The sequence below is a fragment of the Rutilus rutilus genome (assembly GCF_951802725.1).
Source record: "Rutilus rutilus genome assembly, chromosome: 16".
In the NCBI taxonomy this organism is placed as follows: Eukaryota; Metazoa; Chordata; class Actinopteri; order Cypriniformes; family Leuciscidae; genus Rutilus; species Rutilus rutilus.
The window spans coordinates 3,464,728-3,476,579 of record NC_140224.1 but is presented as its reverse complement, the minus strand read 5'-3'; the positions used below and the strand labels follow the sequence as shown (position 1 = coordinate 3,476,579).

At 43.3% G+C, this 11,852-nt stretch overlaps 1 protein-coding gene across 1 annotated transcript; it reads right to left on the bottom strand.

Annotated features, from left to right (window-relative positions):
* Window positions 1-6,219: 6,219 nt before the first annotated feature.
* Window positions 6,220-11,130, bottom strand: LOC311305680 (uncharacterized protein; the record flags this gene model as incomplete). The annotated part of the gene is made up of 8 exons (XM_084433493.1): window positions 6,220-6,325; window positions 6,448-6,539; window positions 8,826-8,942; window positions 9,118-9,267; window positions 9,901-10,098; window positions 10,470-10,886; window positions 11,019-11,023; window positions 11,127-11,130. 8 exons carry the CDS (start codon window positions 11,128-11,130, stop codon window positions 6,220-6,222), a joined length of 1,089 nt encoding a protein of 362 aa, XP_084289619.1.
* Window positions 11,131-11,852: the final 722 nt, after the last annotated feature.

Below are 11,852 nucleotides of genomic sequence, written 5' to 3'. Positions count from 1 at the left end.
TGGATGACATATTGATTTTTCTTCTTCTCTCCAGGAACACGTTCAACACGTCAGACGAGTGCTTCAGAGGTTGCTAGACAATGGGCTTTTTGTCAAGGCAGAGAAATGTGCTTTTCATGCACAGTCTGTCCCTTTCCTAGGTTACATCGTCTCTTCTGAGGGAGTGCGTATGGATCCTGACAAGGTTAAGGCTCTGTGATAGATTGGCCAAGTCCAGATCCCCGTAAGGCCCTACAGAGGTTTCTGGGGTTCGCCAACTTCTATCTGCGTTTCATTCGCAACTTCAGCCAATTAGCCGCACCTCTGACCGTCTTGACCTCCCCCAGAACGACGTTCAGGTGGTCCGATACAGCCGAGGCTGTATTCACCAACCTGAAAAGTTGCTTTTATTGGCTCCCATCTTAGTCGCCCCTGAGCCCTCACGTCAGTTCGTGGTGAAGGTCGACGCGTCAGAGGTGGGGGGAGGTGCAGTTCTCTCCCAACTCTCTTCCACAGACAACAAGATGCATCCTTGCGCATTTTAATCCCACCGGTTATCACCTGCCGAACGTAACTATGACATTGGTAACAGAGAGCTGTTGGCAGTCAAGTTGGCATTGGAAGAGTGGCGTCATTGGTTAGAAGGGTCAGGGGTACCTTTTATCGTTTGGAACGATCACAAGAACCTTGAATATATTAGATGTGCTAAAAGACTCAACTCCAGGCAGGCTTGGTGGGCACTTTTTTTCGGACGTTTTGATTTTTCTCTCTTGTACCGCCCGGGGTCCAAGAACATCAAACCCGATTCCTTATCTCGCATTTTTAATCCATCCAAACGCCCGGTTAGTCCTGAGTGCATTTTACCCAAGAAACTAGTTATCTCCACACTCACCCTCTCCACACATGGGAGGTCGAATCAAAGGTCAAGACAGCCTTAGAAGGGGTAACGCCTCCGGCTGCCCACCGACTCGGAGGAGAAGACAGACAAGTCCTTTACTTGGACTTGTTTGTACCGGAGGAGTTACGGTCTGAAGTCATATGATGGGGTCATTGCACCAACGTGGCTTGTCATCCAGGAGTAAACCGCACCAGCTGTTTAATAAAGCAACGATTCTGGTGGCCGTTAATGGCTCGCGACATTTGCAGTTTTGTTTTGGCCTGCTCAGTTTGTGCCATTGGTAAGACTTCTAACCGACCTCCTGATGGGTTACTCCAACCGCTGTCTGTCCCTTTGAGACCTTGGTCCCACATAGTGCTAGGATTTTGTCACTGCCCCCCCCCCACCCTCTAATGGCATGACGGTTGTTTTAAACGTAGTGGACCGGTTCTCGAAGGCGGCACATTTCATTCCCTTGCCCAAATTACCCTCTGCCAATGAGACAGCGGTGACTGTTGTAGATCACGTCTTTTGTATACATGGCCACCCGATGGACGTGGTCTCCGACAGGGGACCCGAATTTGTGTCAAAATTCTGGCAGGAGTTTTGTAGATTACTAGGAGCTACAGTCAGTCTGTATGCGGGTTATCATCCCCAGAGCAATGGCCAAACGGAGAGAGCCAACCAAGATTTGGAGAGAGTGTTGCGATGTTTGGTGTCCAAGAATCCTTCCTCCTGGAGCCAGCAACTTTCTATGGTTGAGTACGCACAAAACTCGTTACCAGTGTCATCCACGGGCCTCTCTTCGTTTGAATGTAGTCTAGGGTACCAGCCACCAATTTTTCCGAGTCTGGAATCCGAAGTCGCGGTCCCCTCCGCTCACGCCTACGTCCAGAGGTGTCACTGCACGTGGAACAGAGCCTGTGAGACTCTGCTCCAGGTGGGGGCGCGCACTAAGGCTAAGGCCGATCGCCACTGGTCAAAGCCTCCCGTATACGCCGTGGGTCAAAAAGTGTGGCTTTCAACCAAGAACATTCCGCTCCGCTCCATTTCTAGTAAGTCAGCTCCTAAATTCATCGGCGCGTTCACTTTCACCAAGATCCTTAGGCAGTCCGACACAAACTCCCTCCGGCGTACAGGAGAATTCATCCCGTTTTTCATGTTTCCAAATTAAAGCCTGTATTTCATTCTCACCTTAATCTGCTGACCCCGGTTCCCCCACCACCGCGCCTCGTAGACGGGGAACCCACGTATTCAGTCAATCGTATTCTGGACTCGAGACGGAGGGGACGCGGATTTCAGTACCTGGTGGACTGGGAAGGTGGGTTCATTCTTCTGGGAGCGCCAGCAGGCACTCCTAGGGGGAGGGGTACTGTCACGGTTTATGAATTCGCTGTCTCCTTTCTCGTCTTGTGTTATGTGTGTGTGTGTGTGTGTGTGTGTGCATGTGGGCGTGGTCGCTGATCATTGCTTCTGATCAGAACGCCAGCTGCAGCTGATCAGCGAACCCTTTTTAGTCTCACTGTTGTCGCCTTGTCTTTGTCAGATCGTTGTGGATGTTCCTGTGTGTTGTTTCCTGCCTATCTTCTGTTCCCGTGTGTTCTCCGTGTTCAGCACTCCTGGTTCTTCACGCCGTCTACTTCCTGATCTCCGGTCCCCGAGTCATCTCCGCTATTCTCTGGATCTTCATCATTATCGCCATCACGGAGAGATCGGGTTGTCCTCAGCGTCCCTGTGCTGCCAAGGGATTCATACCGGACATTTGCACACCATCACTCTCCTAGCATCTGACCAGCTCTCAATAAACATATCGGTAACACTTTACAATACGGGTGCACTAATAAGCATTAATTCATGCTTAACTAATGCACAGATAATCATGTGTTAATGTATGACTCATGAAGAAGTTAACCATTAATTAATGATTACTGCATCAGTAACTAATAAAGATTCTACATGATTAATAGATTAAGTAATATATGAATTGTTTTAAATTAAATGTGTCATAATGTATTAATTCCTTAATAACATATTTTATTAAAGCTGCAGTCTGTAGCTTTTCCTCTTTGTCGCCATCTCTGTTTGAAATCTGCAATTGCAGTCATTCGCGGAATTATCAACTTTACGTGAGTTGTGCCTCGACACGGCACAGCGCGGATGAACACAATGTTTTGAGGAGAATGTGTGGCTGTCCGTCACCGCGCCGGTGTGGATACTGTCATTCAGAATCACAGATTATACTTTTTGGAAGTATGATCAACATAAGAGTTTTCACTGGAAAATGTCTTCTGAACATGTAAGTAACATCCACTTTGTTCTGACCCAACTAAGGGGAAAAAAACCATTGCAGTAAATCGCGCTGATTAAATCGTAACGATCGCTTCATATCACGTAAAACCGTGCAAATTATACTTTGTTCTCAAATTGTAATGTTAACAACATCAGCATTGCGTGACTACATTTAATGCCCTTCCAATGTTTATTCTTGTTTTCGCATGGGCCGGTTGCAGTTTCTTTTTTTCTGTAGCCACTTGAAGTTCGAACGAAGTCTTTTGCATTTTACAACGGGTGAATCTCGTCACTGTTGATTGTCGTTTGAACCTTTCTGGATTCGCCATCAAATTCCATCCATCCATCCATCTTCTTCCGCTTATCCGGGGCCGGGTCGCGGGGGCAGCAGTCTAAGCAGAGATGCCCAGACTTCCCTCTCCCTGGACACTTCCTCCAGCTCTTCCGGGGGGACACCGAGGCGTTCCCAGGCCAGCCGGGAGACATAGTCTCTCCAGCGTGTCCTAGGTCTTCCCCGGGGTCTCCTCCCAGTGGGACGCGCCCGGAACACCTTCCCGGGAAGGCGTCCAGGAGGCATCCGGAAAAGATGCCCGAGCCACCTCAGCTGACCCCTCTCGATGTGGAGGAGCAGCGGCTCTACTCTGAGCTCCTCCCGAGTGACCAAGCTTCTCACCCTATCTCTAAGGGATCGCCCAGCCACCCTGCGGAGAAAGCTCATTTCGGCCGCCTGTATCCGGGATCTTGTCCTTTCGGTCATGACCCAAAGCTCATGACCATAGGTGAGAGTAGGAATGTAGATTGACCGGTAAATCGAGAGCTTCGCCTTGCGGCTCAGCTCTTTCTTCACCACGACAGACCGGTACATCGACCGCATTACTGCAGAAGCTGCACCGATCCGTCTGTCAATCTCCCGTTCCATCCTTCCCTCACTCGTGAACAAGACCCCAAGATACTTGAACTCCTCCACTTGAGGCAGGAACTCTCCACCAACCTGAAGCGGGCAAGAGCTGGTCCAGTGTTCCACGGCCTGGACGAAAACCACACTGTTCCTCCTGAATCCGAGGTTCTACTATCGGCCGTATTCTCCTCTCCAGTACCCTGGCATAGACTTTCCCAGGGAGGCTGAGAAGTGTGATCCCCCTATAGTTGGAACACACCCTCCGGTCCCCCTTCTTAAAAAGAGGGACTACCACCCCGGTCTGCCATCCCAGAGGCACTGTCCCAGACCGCCACGCGATGCTGCAGAGGCGTGTCAGCCAAGACAGCCCCACAACATCCAGAGACTTGAGGTACTCAGGGCGGATCTCATCCACCCCCGGTGCCTTGCCACCGAGGAGTTTCTTGACTACCTCGGTGACTTCAGCTTGGGTGATGGACGAGTCCACCTCTGAGCCCTCAGCCTCTGCTTCCTCAATGGAAGACGTGACGGCGGGATTGAGGAGATCCTCGAAGTATTCCTTCCACCGTCCAACGACATCCCCAGTTGAGGTCAACAGCTCCCCACCTCTACTGTAGACAGCGTTGGTAGGGCACTGCTTCCCTCTCCTGAGGCGCCGGACGGTTTGCCAGAATCTCTTCGAGGCCAGCCGATAGTCCTTCTCCATGGCCTCACCGAACTCCTCCCAGGCCCGAGTTTTTGCCTCCACAACCACCCGGGCTGCAGTTCGCTTGGCCTGCCGGTACCCGTCAGCTGCCTCAGGAGTCCCGCAAGCCAACCATCAAATTAATAAGTTTAATTATATCAAGTAAATGTACTAATAGTGTAAATTAATGCGTTAATTACCACAATGGGTTGAAGTCATGTACTTTAACTTCTAATTGTCTGCTTTAATAAATAATTAGCTAATGATTTGCAAATGTATCATTATGTTATGACTTTACTTGTTGAGGCACATGACTATTAACTAATTGTTAAGTAATATGCCATTTTGGTTTTGACATCCACACTTAGCCATGGATTTCAATTTCCAACCATGTACAACCAAGATTTCACTGAGTCTGATGAACCTTGTTGTTCATGGCACAGGACTATGTCTAAGCTTGAGGTCATGGAACACTGAAAACAAGCGGTTGAGCACTGCTATTTCATAACACTGTGTCTAGACAAAGACGATAGAACGTCCATTATAGTCAGTGATACTACACTGGATGCGGCACGACACTACACGACAAAACCCAGACAGTAAACCGGTGCCATACTCTATTTCTAACATACTCAGAGCTCTTGTGCTAATTCTGTTACGAAGGACAAATGGACTTGCGATGGTCTGTCATGTCCAGTGTAGACAGCTGGTCTCGTCCAGTTTAAACACAGTGTAACAGCGTCAGGAGTTCAGATTCTGGTGTGCTGATATTTGTGTGCAGCCCAACTCACCCATCCTTCAAACACATTCTTTGACATTACATTCACTGCATGTGCAAACTGTCAAAACCCATGAATGGCATATTACTTAACAATTAGTTAATAGTCATGTGCCTCAACAAGTAAAGTCATAACATAATGATACATTTGCAAATCATTAGTTAATGATTAATTAAAGCAGACAACTGGAAGTTGAAGTACATTGCTTTGACCAAATGTGGTAATTAACGCATTAATCTATACTTTTAGTTAATAAAATAAGTTATTAAGGAATGAATACATTATGACACATTTAATTAATAACAATTCATATATTACTTAATCTATTAATCATTTAGAATCTTTATTAGTTGCTGATGCAGTAATCATTAATTAATGGTTTAGTTCTTCATGAGTCATACATTAACACATCATTATCTGTGCATTAGTTAAGCATGAATTAATGCAGATTAGTGCACCCATATTGTAAAGTGTTACCAAATTTTGCAATTGAATCTTCTAATTATTTCCTAACACTGGTAACCAGCCAAAAGCTTTATAACAAAGCTGTAGAGATCCCTTTCCAGGTTTAATTTTTTTTAATAAACACCACTACAACTAGAAAGTTTAACATTTAGAATACAGCCTCTTTTTTGAATGCATTTATTCAGGAAACACTCCATTTGTAGTCAGACTGTCAGATCTGCTAGAGGGAGATCGTTCACTGTCAGACTCATTCGGTGTCTCGTAGGGCAGCATACTGTGCCATGTTAGGCAATCCTGATGCTACACAACAGCTCAGAGAACTGCGGGAAATGGCCATTTCATTTGCAGCAAACCTGTATAGAAAACAGATGCAGTGAATGCAATGAAATATAGCCTGCATTAGACTTGCAGACTTACACTAATTAACTAATGCAGTGTGAAATGATCTGTGAGATTTAGTGTTTGTGGAAGTTACCATTGATCTGTCTTCTCATCGTAGCGCTCCACATCAGAGGTGTTGCTTACTCCATTATAGCCTCCGACAGCAAACAACTGACCATTAACTACCTGGATTTTGAGGAAAGGAAAAAGGAAAATGAATAATGTACAGCTAAACTCTTTAACTTGTCATGAATAAATCTTATAGATGCAACACTTCAATTAAACATAGTAGAATTTTTTGACTCTTTGAATTAGGTAGATGTTTTTATAGTCAAACACATTGATCTTTGAAGCCTTCAACAATTTTAGGGTGCAACTTTCCACTTAGTCAATATGGGACCTAAACAATTTTTTTCCTGCATATTCATTATCATCAAATCATTATTGTAATGTTATTTCATAGTTTCACCAGATACAGATATTAACTGTCCACTGGGGCGCTGTAAAGGGGGGGTAAACGATGACAATTCTCGGGGCCCATGACTAAGAGGGGGCCCAGAGAAGCCCCCAATAAAATTGTGGTAGCCTACTAAAAAAATATTTGATAGTAAAAATTATTAACTTTAAATAATTCTATTTGCTGTTTCCTGGTGTCAAAAAAATGTATTTGTTTAGGAAACACAAACGTCCGTGGGCCCCTCTCCCCCTCTCGATTATCATAAAATGGTTCGGGCCGCCCAAATTGTATCCAGGCAACACAAACAGCTTGACTTCACTTACAGCGCCGGTGTGATGAAGTATCATAGAACCGAGCGGTTCGTTGGACCATTTTTCCTGCCGACCAAAATTTCACTATTTCAAATGTAGGCGCGTTGCGCGTGGCAAGCGCGCTCATAATGTAAGAGACGCCGGCGCGACCACAACATTGTCCAACATCAAATGTGCAAACGTAATGTAAGCGGAATGAAACTGGGCTACTCGTTATTGTGTGGTTGAAGGACCGCTCATCAAGTCAAGTATATTTGTATAGCGCTTTTCACAATACAGATTGTATCAAAGCAGCTTCACAGTATTAAATTAAAAATACTGTGGAAAAATGATTAAAAATCATCAGTTGGACTAGTGCAGCGCGAGCGATCTTGATCAAGCGACACTGTTACACAGCGGTAATAAGATATCCAGTAAATAAATCATTTGAATTCGCCACAGAAGAAATAACATCGCTGCGAGATCTAGTGAGAAACATTCACATTTCTCCGTTATTAACGGACCAAACAGCGCGTGGAAGCCAGGAAGAAACATTGTGCCATGAATGAACAATCCAGTGTCCACATATCAGCAACATTCACCATGGATTTACTGTAACATTAGTAACACTAACTGCAACCATGGAAGTTTGGCAGGAATAGTAGGCTATAATGGCTTCAAGTAACATTACGTAGCCTACAATTGCTGCCCTCAAATGTTAATCTGAACTAAAAATAGACCTTTGTTTATAACTACTACAATATTAGGTTACATTTCATTTTTTTCTAAGGAACTGTTGTTTATGCTCCTAAGAAGAGTCAATTATAGCTCCATCATTGGTCAAAGTGTGTTAGTTTTAATAAATAAAATAATAATAATAATAATAAAAAAATTCTCTGGCATTTATTTATTTTTGCTGTATCGAAAACGTACCAAACCGTGATACAAGTGTATCGTATTGAACCGAACCGTCAATTTTGTGAACCGTTACACCCCTACTATCTATATCTCTCATACCTATCTGTCTACCCCTCTGAAGCAGTGGCTGAAGCAATTTGAATGCTGAGAAACTTTACTAAAACTATTTGAAAAGTTAGTTTATCTGTTTATTGTTATGAATGTTTGATATTTACCAAAAACATCACTTTGCAGTGTGTTGTTGAATGAGTTTTTTTTAAATAAATGTATTTTTAATTAAAACCCTGGAAAGAGGCAAAGGGTCGACAGTATGTTTCCAATATTTCACAGGAAAAGGTGGGTTTGTAAGTAGGCCTAAATTGTTAGTGGACCGCCCGTGACAATGATCGTAGCCTACGGCACTTTTCTGTGCGTACACACGCTTTGTACATGAGGCCCCAGGTCTCTACGGTAGCATTTTTCGACAAGTTAGCACGTTTCGATAGAGCAGGGTGCAGCGGGTGCACGGCTTTGCCTCACATACATACAAATATAAATATATGTGAATACACTATATGACACATGTACAGCTATGCACAGTATATACATTATACAGTACTGAAGTAGTGCAGTATTACAGAGGACAAATTACGAGTGTGGAAATTGTCTGATTGACTTAAATATATGAGAATGATAGTCAAAATACCATAAACCATGATTTTATGTAAATTAATATGAAAAAAGTCTCAGCTGTGTTGGGGGCCCTGTCAAGATTCTTTTCATGGGGCCCAAAATCCTTAGCAGCGCCCCTGACTGTCCACATCACACCTCAATGCCAAAGAAGCTGCGTGGATTGCACATTGATGCAACATCACTCCAGGTGTTAGTGAGCGGATTGTAGGCCTCCGCACTCCGAAATTCACTTGCACCATCAAAACCACCAACCTTTAAATAAATACACTCTTTATTTATGTATTCTGAGCATTTATATATGCACATCCATGCATGCATTTACAGAAGTGCAACCTATAAACTGTGATTGTTCCATATTTCTGTATTTGTGTCATGGTTATCATAGCCAATTAACACTATAGAACTGATATGTGTGTTTAATACTCACAGCATACACTCGATCTGCATAAGCGATCACACCTAAACTAATGCGGCGGCTACTCATGGGAGCGATGAGAGTCCACTGGTTTGTTTCAGGGTTGAAGCTCTCAGCAGAGGAGAGATACTCGGTCCCAGTAAAACCACCACAGATGTAAATCTGACAAACACAAACATAACATGCATGATGTTTGTGCAAGATCTTCACAGACTGATCAGAAAAGCAGTGTTCAAAACACTCAGTAAATTTTATGATTTATATTTTTAAACTATTCCCCTGCTACAGGCATTAAAGGAGAACTCCGGTCAATTTTAACATTGAGCTCATTTTTTTGTACATTTGGAGTGCTGTCAGGACAGAGAACAACGACAAAAATGCGCGTGAACTCGACAATCGACTACTGTGGACTTCGACCGAAAACAGGATGTAAATACAGGTATGTGCGCTGGCTGAATAAACATCATTTTTATTCATATCTTTCACATCTACTGCAGTCAGATTCACCCGCGTTCACTCCGAAGGAATCACTCACATGACCTGTGCACTTGTAATGACACATCAAGGATGTTAAGAGCCTAAAAGCAGGTTTAAAACTTGCCCCATTGAAGTCAACAGGGTGCAAATTTTAAAAAGAGGATAACTCATTGTAGGCAACACCGATTTTTGTCGTTGTTCTCTGTACTGACAGCACTCCAAATGTACAAAAAAATGAGCTCAATGTTAAAATTGACCGGAGTTCTCCTTTAAGAGTCTTCAGTAGAAGAGTGTGGAATCATGGGTAAGTGCTCTTACCCTGCCCTGCAGTGAGGTGGCGCTGGCGTCACTCCTCTTTTCAGTCATGGGTGCCATCATTGTCCACTGATTGGTGTTTGGATTGTAGCGTTCTACTGTTTTAAGCCATTCGCGTCCATCAAAACCACCAATGGCATAAATGAGCCCGTCCAGAACAGCAACACTAATAAAGCACCGGCGTTCATACATGGGGGCCGCCTACAACACACCAAATACATCAGTGTGCGAACACACATCAATACACCATCTCATTGGTTCTGTCCTATCAGTTGCAAATAAATACAATGGTATTACTATTATTATTTTTCTTAATGGCATTTTTTTTTGACAGTCATGATGGTTACAACTCTTGTGTATTGTATTATATTATTAAGCTACAACAATTGCTGGAACACAAACAAAAATGCATCATGGTTTTTTATCTATTCTTTGAAGTAATGTGGAGTACAGCACATCATTCAGCACTATGGTCCATATCAAAGTACAATCAGGTACCATCACTGTACCACAATACTGTTTTGTGAAGGAAGTTAAATTAAAGTTACATGTTGACCTACAGCATTACTCACCTCATGCCAAGTCTGAGTGATAAGATTGAATTTCCTCACGCTGTTGAAACACTCCATGTTATAACCACCAATACAGTAGACAAACTCATCCAGGACTGCTGTACCATGATAGGCTCTGGGACGCTCATCCTCTTGAGTCACACTGACCCAGCAGTCTGCCTTCGCATCGTATGCCTCAATCTCATTGGTGGGACTATCGCCACTCCATCCTCCAATGGCCAGTAGGATCGATGAGGGCAGATGTGGACGTGTCAGTTGATGCATGAGTTCTGAGTTGGTGGGTTCATCCATGTTGAGGTCAAACAAAGTCTTCATTGCATTGATGATAACAGGCATGCAGTCTTCATTCTCCATCACTAAAGCATTGCACTTTACATTATTGAGGAAGTAGTCTGATGACATCAACCCCAATCGAACCTGAAGCACAAGGGAGAGTTTAGACTTTCAGAGACTGTTGCAAGACTGTTACTAAGCAGTTATGTGGTGTTCAACAACCAAAAAGGATTTCCAAAATGACTTAAATAAAAGAACGACATTAAAGAAAGTTACTGTTACTAAAGTGAGTTACTGCTTAAAACAAGAAGAAGAAAAAAATCTGTCAGAAGGGGAAGAAAACTAAACTTGTTTGCACTTTGAAATAAGTTTATTTTTCTTAACGCATGCCAGGACTATTGTATTTAAACTAAAACCCTAAAATAAAATTAAAAACCTTTTCTCGTTTTCATTTAGTCTGATGTATACTAAAATAACAAAAAATTAAACTGAAAAAATATTAAATTATAGACAAATTAAAAAAATATGTATAAATGACAAAACCACAAAACAAATAACATTAAAATAATAGCAGAAAATGTATCTTGATTTAAGAGTTTTAAGATATTTGTAATGAAAAACAAGACAAAAATCTCCGTTTTACCTTTGGCAGAAGCACGGCAATGTGTTGCCTCCTGTTTTCTGGTGCATGATTAATCCAGAGGAGGACGGCTTCAAAAACCACCTCCTCCTGTCTGACATCCAGCTCATCCTCATCAATGATCTCCTCCAGCTGTTCCAGGGAGAGCTCCAGGAACTCCTCAGGTACGCGCAGAACCTCCTCAAAGTGCTGCAGGATGTAGTGCTGTGCTTTACAGCGGAGCTTTGAGCAGGAGGAAAAGTCCTCGGTCAACTTGTCAAGTCAAGTCATCTTCATTTATATAGCGCTTTTAACAACGTAGATTGTTTCAAAGCAGCTTCACAGAGATGCGTATAATTTAAGGTAACAGAGATTGTTTTGGCTTTATAGCAGAGTTAAGTTATTTTCCATCTAAAGTTAGTTTTGATTGATTTGCTTCCGTCGCAACGATCATTTGTTATTAAATTAGGGGCCGCTAAGACACCATTCTC